Raw genomic sequence first — 15745 nt, forward strand, 5'->3', positions numbered from 1 at the left:
AGTGGTGTGCGGTGGGGTGAGGTGACGAGGAGGGGACAGCGTAAGTGCAGTGGAGTGTCATTCATTGAGCCTCAGCAGTGGGGAGTTAGAAGTCAGCTAAGCAGAGTTGGGGGAGGATGTGTGTGTGTGTGTGTGTGTGTGTGTGTGTGTGTGCGCGCGCGCACGCATGTGCTGGAAGAACGGAGGACAGAGGAGGTGGGGTGCATTTGGGGTAGAAGCAGCCAAGACCATACTGGGCTAGGAGACAGTTGGGCACATTCTGGGACTTTAGGACAGTGTAGTTGGAGTATAGATGCGTCACTGTTAAAACTTTGTCAGAGTTTGTGCACGTGTATGTGTGCGCGTGTGTGATGTGCATGATGGTGGGTAGATTTGGAGGCTGAACCGCTGTAAAGACTGTTGCATAATCGTAGCAATACCTGAATAGTCAACATACATCATTTAAAAGTAAGGGTGAGAGTTACTGATCAGTGCAGTGGTCCTTAATCAGGATGCATATTGCTTGAAATCCATTGAAGTCTCCCTCCTTTGGGTTTCTACAGGTATGCAGACAATGCATGCTGTAAAATGCTCAAATTACACCGAAGTGAATACATTAGAAAATTTGGGGAGAAGTTTCTTCCCTCCCCAGGTGTCACTAATCAGTAGTAACAGTTCAGGGCGCCTATTTTTAGGTCTTTTGGGCATTCGTAAATATGTGCGCACACGTTTCACCAAGTATTTTTACGTGCGTAGAATTGTACCACTCTTGACGTGCACACACACGCAGACGTGTACGGATATTGACATAATTAAAGACCTTCTTTGGTCTTTTTAACAGTTGTATGGTACTCCAAGGTATGCCCCCTACGTAGACTATTTACCCAATAGCGTATTAGGAAATAGAGTGTAAATAATTGCTTAACCGCAATACTGCTGTATTCATGTGTCGATATCTCTTCTCAGTAAATTCCTAGAAGGCAAGTAGGAGTTTTACAATTTGAAAGATGCCATCATATTGCCCCTGACCATTAAAAGACTGAACCAGTTTATACTCTTAACAGACTTCTTCTAGACCTGGGTGTTATTATTATTTTTTGGATGAGCTCACCCCTCCCCCTCATCTAATTTGCATCACACATCCTTATTAACCATTTGCATGTGTTCCGTGAGCTCCACGTTCACATCCTCCGCCAGGACATCGCCTACGCCTCCTGAACCCCTCTGCAAATAGTCCGGCTCCGCCTCGGCACCCACCGCGAGCCGTCAGCCGCCCCTTTTTCCAGGACCTGCCTGAGCAGCTTCTAATTGGCATCCCTGCCCTTCCCCCTTTTATCTTTTATTTAGTTTTATTTTATTTTTTTGCCTTCCCCTTTTTGATCCGTTCTCCACTACCTAGAGGGCCCTTCTCACATGCCTGGGCGGGGTGTCAGCCCCTCCCTTTGTCCCATTGCTCTCGGGGTAAAGAAAAACACTTGTGACACAGCCATTAAGGCCTTGCAAACCTTTTAGATCTTGGAGCCATTCACCTTAACTCACCATTTCCCTTCTTTATTCCTCCTGGCGTGCCACTGTCCGCCCTCCGCAGAGCCTCTGCACGTTCTCTCCCCTGTGGGCATGCTGCTGGCCCCTGCTCCTTTGCAGAATTAATGCCTGCACACCGCAGATCTGACTCTCAGTCACTCCAGGACACTCCCTGACTTCCAGACTAGGCAGCATTCGGTGTACGATGCACTTATGTTTCACTACGTTTTGTAGCTAGGCGTTTATTTGTGTGATTTTGTGGGCTTCGCCCACCGGATTGCAGGCTCCATGAGGGCAGATTCCGTGTTTGTGTGTTTGCTGTTTGTATCAGCAGCGCCTGACATGGTGTCTGGGACGGAGTAAGCGCCCTGAGCCCACCTAGACCTGGTCATATAGTCAGCCTTTGCCAAGTGCACACTGTCTGTAAAGCCGTGTGTGGAGGTGCTTTTAAGAGGAGCGTAGGAGTTAAAGGCACACAGTTCTCATCCTTAAAGACCAGGACGTCTTACTCGGGAAGCAGGAAAAACACGTAAACACATGTAGAAATAACTGCCTTCACCTTTAAAGAAACACCTATGTAGGACCTGTGTATTTACTGGAGACATTTTTGCTGGCAACGTACGGCTGGCACAAGAATGATTCTTTGTATGTGAAGGTAAGTCCTAATCACGGTTTGCTTTGTGTTAAGCTAGTTGCAGGATTAGCTTGAATATTCTGTAATGATCTTCTAGAGACTGGAAATAGAGGATTTTGAGTTATTTCATGAAACATGATGGCCTGTTAACAACTCAGTCAAAATTGTGCAGTGGTGGGAAATGATTTCTCTGCATGTTAGATATTTCACGTGTATAATACACATCTAAAAGGTACAGCACATTTGAAACAAGCTAAAAGCCTAGTAAGGTGTAAATTCTCTTCTTTAATTTTATTTATGTATTTTGAGAGAGACAGAGGGAGGGCGCCAGCAGGGGAGGGGCAGAGAGAGGGGGACAGGTGATCCGAAGTGGGCCCTGTGCTGACCGCAGAGAGCCTGACGCAGGGCTCATGACCCACGATGTATGCTGACCGTGAGATCATGACCTGAGCGGAAACCAAGAGTCAGACACTTAACCGACTGAGCCACCCAGGCGCCCCTTAAGGTGTGAATTCTTTACCAAAAATGATGGTAAGCAATTCCTGTAGTTAGCTGCAGTACAGTCAGTAGCTTTCATTTATTTAGGTTACATAGTGAAGTCCCCGTTCCTTCTGTTGGGTCTGCGTTGGGTAAGAGAGTATGTGCTTAGAATTTTCTTAACGTTAAAACCACCGGAAATGGGAATGTCTCTTGTCTGCACACCACGCTTGTTGCCTATGCATTACGACTGCATTTAACTTCTGTTTTCCTCTCCCTTCTGTCTTGGCATGCTTGCCCTCTCTGCCTGGACACCAGGAGCAAAAGCGTATAGATGGCACAACCCGTGAGGTGAAAAAGGTTAGGAAAGCCAGAAACAGGCGCCAGGAGTGGAGTATGATGGCATATGACAAAGAGCTTAGACCCGACAACAGGCTGTCTCAGAGTGTGTACCACGGAGCGTCTTCCGAGGGATCCCTGTCCCCAGACACTAGGTGTGTGTGCGTGTGTCGGAGCAGAGCCTCTGCGTAGTGCTCGGTTTTGTCGTACGTTGGGAACGTACCAGTGGCTTTCGTGTTCACGTGGCCCGCGGGACGTTTCAAAGCTTTCCTTAAAAGTCGATTCTGTATATGTTTTCGATTGTGAAATAATCCTTTGAAACAGTTTCATTTTACATTGGGTCACATCGTATGATTCTCCACCACTGTGACTTCAGTTTATGGTTCCATTAATCTAGACGCTGTGTTTTAATGTTGATACTAACTTGGGGCTTGATAACCATCGATGACTGACATTTTTATTTTAATAATCATTAATTTTTTCTCTTCTGCTTTAGCTTAGAATCTCGAATTTCCTTTGCCACCTGGCATCTAAAATTAATTAGTAGGTAGTAATTGATGTGCCTGCGATGCAACTTTATTATTCTTTAAATAACCTTTTCTAAGAGTGGTGAGCAAAAGCGATAGTGTTTTCTTCGGTGCACTAATCTTGTGTATTCTAATTTCAGGAGAAGAGTTCTGTTGGAGTTACTTTAAGAATTTGTAAGCATTTAAGTAAAAAAAAAATATTCCTTGCAGGTGTGAATGACATGGTCACTAAGTCACCATTTGTTGCAAAAGGGATTCACCGAACGACAGAAGCCGACTAGTCCATTTTTACTCTGGTTTAATTTCCTGTTTCTGCTTTTGTAAGGTCATGGTCTGCCACTTGCCTGCAGCCTCAGAGTCTTCCGTCAACATTTCAAAATTCCAATAGAGAATTCTTAAGTGACACAAGAATGTTCTAAAAATAGCCAACAACCTGGACGTCGCATTACATCTGTATCTTTTTTTTTTTTTTAAATGTTTATTATTGAGAGACAGAGAGAGACCATGAGCAGGGAAGGGGCAGAGAGAGGGGGAGACACAGAATCCGAAGCAGGCTCCAGGCTCTGTGCACAGAGCCTGATGCGGGGCTCGAACTCAGGAACCACGAGAGCACGACCTGAGCTGAAGGCGGACGCTTAACCGACTGAGCCACCCAGGCGCCCCACATCTGTGTCCTTTTTAAATTTTTATCTCTGTAACCTCGGCGTCTAGTCCGCTCTGCACAAGTGGCTTTGTCTTTGGTAGTTACCACGCCCAGAAACATCCCTGCCCCAGAAGGGCTGTAAGTCTTTGACTGGCTATGTTAGGAGGCAAGTTCTAGGCAGTTTTTCTGTACTGGCTGTTACCTGTTCAGTATTAGAGAATTAGTGGAGCTTTAACTGAGTGCTTGCCTCAAGTTTGAATCTCTGTGTCCATTTATTTCCATAGAAAGTGACAACGATGACGATCCAGGTTGCTCACGCCTCTAGGGGTGAGGAGGGGTACTTGAAGACGATAGCCTTGAGAGTGTCAGTTGGCTTTTTGGCATTTTTTTTTTCCAACTAATTTCGTTGTGCCTGTTTACTCATAGGAAACCTATGCTTTATTTTATAATACTCCATATACTTGCTCTCCCATTTCAACAGATGCAGGTGGAAAAATGATTTTTTCCTCCCTCAGTTGAGGGATGGTTACTCACTCTGGCATCCGAGATTCCGTTGTTCCGTGTTGGGTATAAAACTGACGGTTGCTGAGATTATTTAGTATTCAGCCTTTGTGTTTATGTGGTTCAGGTGCATCTTCATTTTTCTTAGTTTGCAGAATGCAAATCCCATTTCCCGCGGCCTCGTGCTGTCTGCACACACGAGATAATAGATTAAAATTCATCCGTGTACTTGGATTCCGTCCCTTAATTTAGAGACTTTTTTCATTTTACTAAACTGTACCACTTTTTCTTCATATAAAATAAGCTTTTTATATTTGGAAAGTACCAATGAAAAGTAAAATATTATCCATAATCCTATCATCCAGAGAAACCCCTTTCTGCATTTTATTTTATTTTTTTTTAATTTTTTTTTTCCAACGTTTATTTATTTTTGGGACAGAGAGAGACAGAGCATGAACGGGGAAGGGGCAGAGAGAGAGGGAGACACAGAATCAGAAACAGGCTCCAGGCTCTGAGCCATCAGCCCAGAGCCTGATGTGGGGCTCGAACTCACGGACCGCGAGATCGTGACCTGGCTGAAGTCGGACGCTTAACCGACTGCGCCACCCAGGCGCCCCCCCTTTCTGCATTTTAGAGTATTTCTTCCTTTGGTCTTTTTTTCAGTACACGTACATGTTTTTTCTTTTACAAAATTGAAATCGTGCGCCATGTTTTCTGTCTTTTGACTTTTATTATTTCATATTTATGTTTTAAGTATTATTTAGAAACAAGGTTTTTAATGGATATATTGAGGACAACTGAAATGCCAGATTTCACGGCATGTGTATAACCTGTTCGTGTAAGTAATGTGTTTGAATCCAATCCAGGTAAACTAACCATGAGATTTCGCTCCATTGATCAGGAATGGTTTGATTCTAAGCATAAATTTAGGATGAGAATTGACACACTTACCTCCTGCTCTCTCTTGCCCTTCTCAGGGGTAGATACCTCCAGCCCAGGTGTCCTTGTGTTTGTCTCTTCCTGTCCTGTGCCCGTGTTACAGCCGTCCCACTGCCCACCTGTCTATCCACAAGACCCTGGGGGAGTCTTTTGATTCTCCCACTGCATCTCCACCGCCTGCACTTTTCTTCTTCCTTTTTCCATGTGGTCTTCACTCCAACCAGTTCTCCTTTCTGTAACGGACAGTCAGTGATGACCATGACGTTTCAGGACCACCCCACTCGTCTCCACGTTGGTACAGCATCTTCTGGGGCTGACTGCTACCTTCCCGCAGGGATGTCTGGCCCCCACCAGGCCCCCGAGTCCCCACCTTTCCTCCAGCCCACTGGCGCCCCCCCGCCTCAACAGGGCAGCCCCCCTCCAGAGCAGCCCTACCCTCCAGACCTCGCCCGTGCTGTTCTTATCCTCAGATGCACACCCCCTGCTCCTTTACTCTCTCCTCCATCTGGTCTTCCTTCCCTTTCACCGGCTCCTTTGGGCCTCTGTCACAAGGCTACTCTGTGGGAGGAGTGCCCCGAGTTACCCCAGGATGTTTACAGTTTCTGGCTCCCCATCTCATCAGAAGCACTGCCTATTTTGCGAGATGACCTCGTTTCCTTGAGAAAGTGGTGCACGCAGTCTGTGACGCAGGCGCACACACACACACACACACACACACACACACACACACACACACGGTCAGTCACGCACCACCAGTGGCTCTAGTGTCTTAGGGTTTCCGTTTTTAAAACGTGCTACCTCAAAAAAATAATAATAAAATAAAATAAAATAAAATAAAATAAAATAAAATAAAATAAAATAAAATAAAATAAAATGAAACGTGCTACCTCTAAAGCTAGGTCGGGTGCTTCCCCCATTAAGAGTGTTTTTAACTCGCTAGCAGTTTGCATGGTTCAAAAGACATACTTATGTTCACACCATAATCTAGAATTCACACTGCAAGTAAGAAGCAAAAAGTGAGTTATTCGTTATTCTCATTATATTGCAAGTAGGGAAGGAAAAAAAAAAGCAAAAAAGCAGCCTCTTGTCATTTAGAATGCTTTTCTGTGCCGTGCGACGCTCCGTCGGGATTTCAAAGATCGAAATTCAGTTGGTGTCTTCCCTGCTCCCCCCCCTCCCCGCATCCCCAACTTGTGTTTGCCTGTTTCCTTCAGAGAGAGAAGCACAAGCTGAATCCTAACAGAAACCAGCAAATAAATGTGAGAAAAGTAAGAACAAGAAGAGAAGAGTGGGAGAGAAGGAAAATGGGCATTGAGTTCATGAGTGACACCAAGGAGCTGGCACAGGCAGGGAGCACGGCCGAGGACAGAGTGCCCAGGGGGTTCGTCACTTTGCGCTCTCGGACCCCAGCCTCAGGTTGCCCGCCCTGCTTTGGCTGTCCCGAGAGGACGCGCGGCCCCCTTACTGACAACGCCTCCCGTAACCTGTCCTGTAACCCCGGGCCAGGAACACGCCGCTGTCGTTACTAATGCCCGTGGCCTGTGTGGCTGCGACACTCACGAGTCCCCGCTCCCTCCGTAGGGCCTCGCTGGCGTCCCAGCGTCCGCACCTTTCTGAGCTCTGCTCATCTAATCCAAGACCTCCATTCCTTCCAGAGTTTCACACTCAGCTGTGCGCTCAAAGAGAAGACCACCTTTCCGTGTTACCCCACATTCTTTCCTTTTTGGCCGAGTACAGTTCTTCCGTCGAAGAACACTACGGTTCACTGTATTGCATTCTGGATTTCTTTCCTTTTCTTTCCCGTTCGTGTTCATCCGGGTCACCTGCCATTTCGTAACTTCTAATTATACGCTCTCACTCTCATTGCCACTGAAATCCTCTGCCTTAGGTGCGGTTTTTTAATTAAATGGGATCTGTCTTGTAGCCTTCTCTCTTAGAAAAAAAAAAAAAAAAGCACGCTGAAATACTGTGGAAATGGGGCTCTGCTGCTCCCTGCTTGCCGATCTGACTTACCCACTTCAGCGCTGTGAATCTGAAGCCACGTAACACTGGGGCTTGCCGCTAAAGTCGTAATGATGTTGTTGCTGGGAGGCTCTCATGGGGCTGGACCTGGCTGGTGCTTGTAAAGGAAACACAGTGTGTGATTTCTGTACATCGGCAAGGTTGTTACTCAAATAGAGGTGTATGCCTGTTGGGGTGGGGTGGGGGGATCCTCCTAATTTAATTTGAATTTCTCCCCCCCCCCCCACCTCTTCCCTGAACGCCAGGTCGCACGCGTCGGATGTCACAGATTACTCTTACCCGGCGACCCCCAACCACTCTCTGCAGCCGCAGCCGGTGACCCCTTCTTACGCGGCCGGCGACGCACCACCGCACGGGCCGGCAGCCCAGGCCCCCGAGCATGAGTACCGACCCCCCTCCGCCTCGGCGAGGCACATGGCGCTGAACAGACCCCAGCAGCCGCCGCCGCCACCCCCACCGCAGGCCACAGAGGGGTCCCAGGCCTCCGCGCCCATGGCGCCAGCAGACTACGGGTAACCGGGACTCCTGCGTCCTGCTGCGCTTGCTGTAGCGTCGGGAGTCTTGCTGTGTGTGCTCGAGAAGGTGCCACTGGACGATCATACCTTAGGGGCCAGAAGCAGCCAGGGGCGGCTGGGTGTAGATACTACCAGCTAAGCCACATTCCGCGTTAAAAGCCTCAGTGTCCCGTTGCTCCCCTTTCCGTGACAGATGCATCTCAGGTTCGAATCTGTAGTCATGCACACCCCCCCCCCCCCCCCCCCCGCCTTCATACATACCCCTGGCTACGTTCGAATGGATTGCGAAGCCAAGGCGTTGATCGAGGGTGACACGCTGATTTTGTGAACCTGTCCCAGATCTCCGGGTTAGACGTGCGCCGGGTGAACCGCAGAGAGTTCCCGTCACACGTCAGAAAACCATACAGTGCAGCCCCCCGTGAGCCGTGTTCGCACTTGGCCGCGTGGTCCCCTTTCTTGACCCATTGGAGCCCAGACGTCATTCCTCCCCCGGGTCCTTTTGTTTTCTGTGTCTCGGGTGGGATTCAAACACCTCCTAAAGAAAGACCCTCACGTTCAGGAGTTTACTAATGTAAGCACCCGTCTCTGTTTTGATAGGCGGTCTTTTGCTCTTTTCGGGCTCAACCGTAAAGTTGTCTTTTCGGGCTCAACCGTAACCTTTGAAGAGTTAGTGCCTCCGAGACAGTGTCCAGGAAGGTTGAGTGTGTGTTTGTGTTAACATGTGTGTTCTTCAGAGCAGCATGAAACACCTGAATGTATGCCCTGCCCCCCCCCCCCAGCCAGCTTTTTGAGGTTCCCTCTGTGACCACTCAGTACTGGTTATTCCCATCCATCCGTTCTCTCTCTCGGAGTATGTTCTGAGGCTCTAGCCAAGGGTCAGGCAAAGAGAGGGTCTGTGGTCCAGTTGGTTAGGAAAAGCCTTAGCTAAGTAGAATTCAGTGGATTTCTTAGCTGAAGGACTTTTCAAAGATTTTGAGACTTCCATAGGCACTGTCGGCTTGAGGAACTTCCATGAGACGGGCTAGGAAATACAGATTTTTCTGAATCTGACTGACCACAGAACCCTTGTAAGACCGAGTGCGCGAGCCGCCCACCTTTGAGATGCCCAGGAGAAAGGGGAGATTTGAGTCAACCGTTTTATTCTGGCCTGCCACAGAGAGTTACTTTTTGAGCGATTTTCTTTTCGGTTCCTTTGAGTAGGTGATCTCGAATCGCACCACAGCGAATAATGTAGACATGTGAGAATGGCTGGTGCGAAGCGTGGATGTTCGCGTCCTACGGTGTTGCAAGTTCAAAGGACAGTGTATATTGTGTTGGAGGGAGGCCCCTGTGTTAGGTGTATTAGACGCGCAGAGGATGTGGCTGTTGCTGCTTTAACGACTCTTGGTGTTTCCTCTCTTTATTAGGATGCTCCCAGCACAGATCATTGAGTATTACAACCCCTCAGGACCGCCGCCTCCTCCACCGCCCCCCATGATTCCTTCAGCACAAACTGCTTTCGTCAGCCCTCTCCAGATCCCCATGCAGCCCCCCTTCCCTGCCTCTGCGGGCTCCTCCTATGCGCCTCCTCCCCACCCTCCCGCCGCGGGGCTCGTGGTCACGGCCCCGCCGCCTCCGGGCCCACCGCCGCCCCCGCCGGGTCCTCCTGGCGCAGGGTCTTCTCGATCCTCCTCCCCGATGCACGGCCCCCCAGCAGCCGAGGCGAAGCGCCAGGAGACGGCACAGCCACCCATAAGCGATGCTCGAAGCGATCTGCTTGCCGCCATTCGAATGGGTGAGTGAGCGTCTCAAACACAGTCTTCCTTCCAGAAGGAGATCTCTTCGTGGCTCCGACCCCAGCTACAGCCTGGTCCTCAAGTGTCTACTCTCCACTGAACTGTGTCTGACGATAGGGTTTAAGGACACTTGTTTGATTTTGTTTTTGAAGTTTATTTATTTTGAGAGAGACAGAGGCGGTGCGAGCGGGCGAGGGGCAGAGAGAGAAGGAGAGAGAGAGAGAGAATCCCCTGTGCCACCAGCTACAGAGCCCAGCGCGGGGCTCGAACTCACAAACCATGAGATCGTGACCTGGGCCGAAACCAGGAGTTGGACGCTCAGTCGACTGAGCCACCCAGGCGCCCCTTGATTTTGTTTTTGGTAAACAGTAGATATGTTTTTGCCAGTGCAAGATAAACACACAGTAATAAAGAATTGAGAATTCAGGAAACCTTTACTTGACTAGAAATAGCTCATAAAAATGATCACTAATTAATGAGATCTTTCCTCTGCCTTCTACTCTGAGGGTAAATGTATAAATGAGCGAAAGCGAGCTCGTGTATATGATTTAGTTATTTTTAAAAATCTAAGCTGTGTCCTAGACTTCCCATATTTTTAGCTCGATGTGCTAAGCCAGTAAGCTTTTCAACATTTATTTAGCAGCAAAATTCTTTTGTCAGATTGAAGTCCTACACCGAACCCCAGAACATGAGACATACAGAAATAGAGCATCTCTGGTCCCGTCAGGTTGGAGGAGCCCAGACGCTCACCCATTTTGCCCCCCCCCCCCCAGAGCCACACACTTCCAGTCTATTCCACCCCATTTCTTCTCAGCCCCAGGCACAGCCCAGGCTGGTTGAGGGTCACTGACAGGGCATGAGATATCCCAAGAGCTCCTCGTGCAGTCGGGAGATGCACCGTCTCCTGGTCACGGTCTGGTTGTTTCCGTTCAGAAGGGACTGAGAAGGGAGCCCGACAGCAACACCCCTGGCGTCCTTCACAGGACGGCGGGGACGTGACTGCCTCTGCTTTGAGTGCCCACACATCAGACTGGAGTGTGACACACAGGCCCGGGGTTCTCGTATGTCTTGAACGTCATTGGCACACTTTGATTTTGTCAAGGAGAGAAGATCCCAGAGGTACACGACCCCGTCGCAAATAAATTTAGGGTCATAGCAGGACAGTGGTTTTGTTTTCTGACACCCGTGAGCCCCTTCCAGTAAGAGTGATAACATAACTTGGATCTAATCACGAGGAAACCTCTGATAAGCCCACATCAAGGGACAGTCTACAAAAGAGCTGCCTGTGTTCTTCAGAACCATCAAGGTCGTAAAACACAAAGACGGAAGAACTTCCCAGAATAAGGGACATGAATGACAACTAACGTGATGGGTGTTTCCACGTCGGATCCCAAGCCTGGTGGAAAACTTTCTTCATTTGCTGCTGTTAGGTCTGCTGGCAAAATTGAAATGAAATTTGTGCAGTAGACGGTAGTATTTGTGTCTGCACTGAGAGCCTGATTTTGGTCATTGTCTCTTAGGAATTACACATGAGGTATTTTAGGGGCATAGGGACATCATATGCTACCGTATTCTCGAGTGATCCAGGGAAAAGTATGGGTGTGTGAGCAAGAATGCCAGAGAAGGGTTGCTAGTTAAACAAGACGGTCAAATGGAATCTGGATGTCAGTTATATGGGGATGTTTTTCCTCTAGTTTTACAGCCTATAAATCCGAAATCGTTTCAAAAGAGAAAGTTAAAGAATTAGCACATTAAATCATCTTTGTATCCCACTTTGTTAATAAGAAAGCAGACGATTGTATTTTGTATTCATTTTCAGCAAATTAGTGAGACAGAGATCTCAACTCCCCACACCAGCCAAGGGCTGTTGGGGTAAAAAAGCACTGCTTTCTAAGCCTTGGGATTACAGCAGCGTCCGGGAAGTGTTCATGATGCCGTCCAGTATGGTAGCCCCCGGGGCCCAGTAAATTCACCCTTAATTTGCCACACGTGGCTAGCGGCTACCCCACTGGACAGTGTAGCTCCAGAACTTTCGTGACGTTCATATGTCCTGATTCGAACACACTGCCGTAAAACTCTTTGCTACAAAAAACGTTTCCCCTTTGAGTGCCAATTTTGTTGGTCACGAAACTTCTATTTCCCAAGCTTTTCTCCCCTCAGGTTTCCAAAACTTTCTACCCTGGGTGTCAGCAGGAAAAACAACAAAAAAAAGGCCGCTAGGCCTGTTAGTTTGTGTTTCCTTCGTGTGGAGCCAGCAGAGGGATTAAATTCTACGCTCCGTGTTGTGTCTCTAGGGATTCAGCTGAAGAAGGTGCAGGAGCAGCGTGAACAAGAAGCCAAGCGCGAGCCAGTTGGGAACGACGTGGCCACGATTCTGTCCAGACGCATCGCCGTGGAGTACAGCGATTCTGACGACGACTCCGAGTTCGACGAGAATGACTGGTCCGACTGAGGCGGGGCGAGTGCGCAGGTGGACGGCGTGGGGGCAGGGCTGCTTGCCGGCAGGAGACCGTGCGTCGGAAAATGTCTCGCAAATTTTGTGGTCTCCGCACCCACATAGTGGTATTATAACCCTGTAGCTTAGCAACTTTTGTATTAATAATGTGATATTGCTTTTGCACATCCAAAAATTCTGGGTTTTTTCAGTATTTACTGTGTAATACTTAAGTGCCACTACACATAGCAAATTGTGCTGCACACGAGGAAATATGCTGTAACTATTGCATTGTCCCGAAAACGGCATTTTGCTTCCTTTTTCTTGGCCGTGAGCGTATTTAGTGCAGTTTGGGTTTCCTCCTTTTGGTCGCTATAATTCTGCAGACTTGCTGCGTGTTTGTGAAGCTGCCTGGTGTTAGGTCTTTGCAAGATTAATGACCGTGTGTCAGAGTGATGTCTTCCAATCAGTAAGTGATACCGTTTCACCTTCGTTTTGTTCTGTTTTGTTTTAAATGTGTTTCAGAAGAAGTTGGTTCTAGAGGGAAGGATTCGACAAGTAAGGAGGATCCAGTGTTTCTGCTCGCAGTGTCTGGGCTTGTGCCTCTGTGTGACTCGGAACGATCTGTTAGATAATTTCGTTTCCTTTGCACCGGCCCTTTGCAGGCAGGGTTCCCTGCGGGCGTTCGCTTGGTCCCTGCCTGTCGGCAATTGCCATTAAGAGGTTTGGGCAGCTGCGCAGTGATGAACATGAACAGCGGGGTTCTTCTTCCGTCAGGGCCATGGGGTTGTGACGCTGGAAATGTGTGACAGCGCTTACAGCCTTGGGTGCCAGCCAGCCAGCACAGACACGGTGGTCCGGGACCCCCGGACCTCAGGGAGAGGGCTTCCCGTGGCTCCTCGCGCCGCGTGCTCTGAAGTTTAAAAGCTTAGATGGAGGTGGACGTAGATGCTGGCAGCTACTTGCTTTTCCTGGTGCCGCGGCCACATTAGGGATCCATCACCCGAGCGGGGCCGTGGCCCTGCTCCTAGAAGCACACGGTTCTCTTTCCTCACGTGGCCGTCGGCACAGGGAATTTTCAAAAGTACCTCAGGTCAGAGTAGGCTCCTGGCAGCACCGGATCACTTGCCCCTCGCCTTCGCCCTTCCCGCTCTGCTTCCCACACGGCAATACGACCGAGCCATGGGGTTGATCTTCCTGAGGAAGGCAGACTGCTGGAACGCTCACGGATGGCAGCTTACGTCTTAGAATTTGGGGTGAGGGATCGCTGCTTGTTCGGAACAAATAAACGCCCCCGGGCTTTGATTCTAGATACGACTTCACAAATAACACTAAGACACTTTACGTACTAGGGATTCTTACCCGAGTACAGCATTTCTCACGGATGGCGGTTACTCGTGACTCTCGGTCGTGACAAAGGAGTCTTCAGCTCAAGGCAGAGCTGGCTGGTTCACGGTGGTCGTCTCAGCAGGACCATGACCGATGGGTTTTTGTTACTGAGTCCTCCTGAGGACTTCAGCGGCACCCTCGAACCGGGTCTCTGCGTCCCTGTGTGGACATTTACGTGGCTTGTGGGCGTTCATCCTGTAAAGCCGATACCTTGAATTTTAATCACGTAGAGTTGGAGACTCTGAAAAGCCTAATGTCTGTGTCCCCTTCCCAAGACCATCCTTCTCACATCAGGTTACCTGAGTCTTAGCTATTTTGACACATGCTTCTCGAGTTTCTGTTTCTTGGAGCTGGACGCCATAATTTTACCGATTATAAGCAGTAGTTAGTAATGAACGTTTAAATTTCTCCCTTTGATTTCTCTCCCTTTATTTCAGTGTAAAGGCCTCCTGTGTTGGCATTATTCTTGGGACTTTTACCATTTGTACTCCTCTTTTGTCTTTATTACAGTATTTTGTTTTTATTGTTACTTTTGGAGTAGGAATTACTTGCACAATTCTAGAACTTCTATCTGGTAACGCTTCTTTGTTTTTTATGTCCCTTCTGTTCTCAGGACGAAGAGAACACATAAAGCTACTACCCATGTCAGAATTTCTTCTATTTATATCTTATTACAATAAAATTACTGGCACTTTATTCATAAATATTCATAAGCCTATTAATTATTAGTCGTCTTCCTGTAGTGGAATCAACAAGTCACTTTCAACTTGATTTTCCGACTAGTGAAAAACCTTTTGCCCTAGGGTGTCACATAGCCTTTAACAGAATGGAAAAGGACTAAATTTCCATTTCGATTATTTTTACAGTATTTTTCTCAGCAAATCGGATTTCTTCGAAAATTTAAATCCAGACTTTTTCTAATGTGCTAGTACATGAAAAGGAAAAAGTGAATACTTTGAATTTTCAGTTTTCCATTTTCAAAAAATATTTACCAAAACAAACGGAGAAGGACATTCAAAAGGGTATTTCATAGCTGTGAATTTTACGTTTTAAAGTAGTAGTCATCTATTGTAAGGTTATTTTAAATCATCCTCCGTTTTGTTCCCCCTCGTGTATTTTAGACTCATTTCTGATCAGCTTTTTTCTCCCATCGTAGATTAGGCAGAGGGGATGAGAAGACCGCTCGGTACCACACACATTAGCTACACAAACATAACGTGGTTGCTTTTCCATTGGTGGCCCCCGACCGTAGGATTTGGTACGCTTCGGGTTTTCCTTTCGTGAAAGTATACTGTTAGGAAATTAACATTTTCATTTCAGTAAATGTTTAGAGTATCAACATCTTTTCTGAGCACCGAGTGGCTAGGCTGTGAAAGTTTTGTAATAATTTGCAACGGAAATACACGATACATTTGAATCCATTAAAGACTAGTGGGAATGTATCAGCCAGAGTAGCAAGTAAGTTTTGTTTTATAAATCAGAGTATCTGTCACCTTGCAGTATTATTACCAATGCTGTTGTAAATTGAATTGAAAATGGTATTGAAAAAAAAAAACCAACCTCCTGTTAAACAATTTTTATCTGTTTGTATATCTTACTATAGATTATGTACAAGTAACATCTAAATAAAATTACACTTTTAACCCTAAAAGGTTTTACTCATTGGCAGCAGTGTTGTATGTTTAACCTTTTTTGGAGGGGAGAAGTTGGGGGTTTGGCCGAGTTTTTAAAAAAATTAAAAAAAATTTCTTTTAATGTTTATTTTTGAGAGAGAGAGAGAGAGAGAGAGAGAGAGAGAGAGAGAGAGAGACCGTGAACAGAGGAAGGGCAGAGAGAGAAGGAGACACAGATTCTGAAACAGGCTCCAGGCTCCGAGCTGTCAGCACAGAGCCTGATGCGGGGATCGACCTCACAGACCGCGAGATCATGACCTGAGCTGAAATCAGAGGCTTAACCGACTGAGCCACCCAGGTGCCCCTTAAAATTTTTTTAACGTTCTTATTTATCTTTGAGAGAGAGAGAGAGACAGTGCGTGAGCTGGGGAGAG

At 47.5% G+C, this 15745-nt stretch overlaps 1 protein-coding gene across 13 annotated transcripts in view; it reads left to right on the forward strand.

Moving 5' to 3' along the window:
* WASF3 (WASP family member 3) overlaps positions 1-15241 on the forward strand; it is a 136381-nt gene extending 121140 nt beyond the window's left edge. For 12 of the 13 annotated variants that reach the window (XM_023250152.2, XM_023250184.2, XM_019822289.3 and 9 more), the window contains 4 exons: positions 2933-3108; positions 7831-8097; positions 9507-9874; positions 12170-15241. In XM_023250152.2, the coding sequence (XP_023105920.1) occupies positions 2933-3108; positions 7831-8097; positions 9507-9874; positions 12170-12327 (969 nt within the window). In that variant the 3' untranslated portion in view covers positions 12328-15241. Of the gene's footprint in view, positions 1-2932; positions 3109-6777; positions 6945-7830; positions 8098-9506; positions 9875-12169 lie in introns of all 13 variants that reach the window. The other variant, XM_023250199.2, reaches the window with a different exon arrangement.
* The last annotated feature ends 504 nt before the right edge of the window (positions 15242-15745 follow it).

Source organism: Felis catus, chromosome A1 (genome assembly GCF_018350175.1).
Source record: "Felis catus isolate Fca126 chromosome A1, F.catus_Fca126_mat1.0, whole genome shotgun sequence".
NCBI lineage: Eukaryota > Metazoa > Chordata > Mammalia > Carnivora > Felidae > Felis > Felis catus.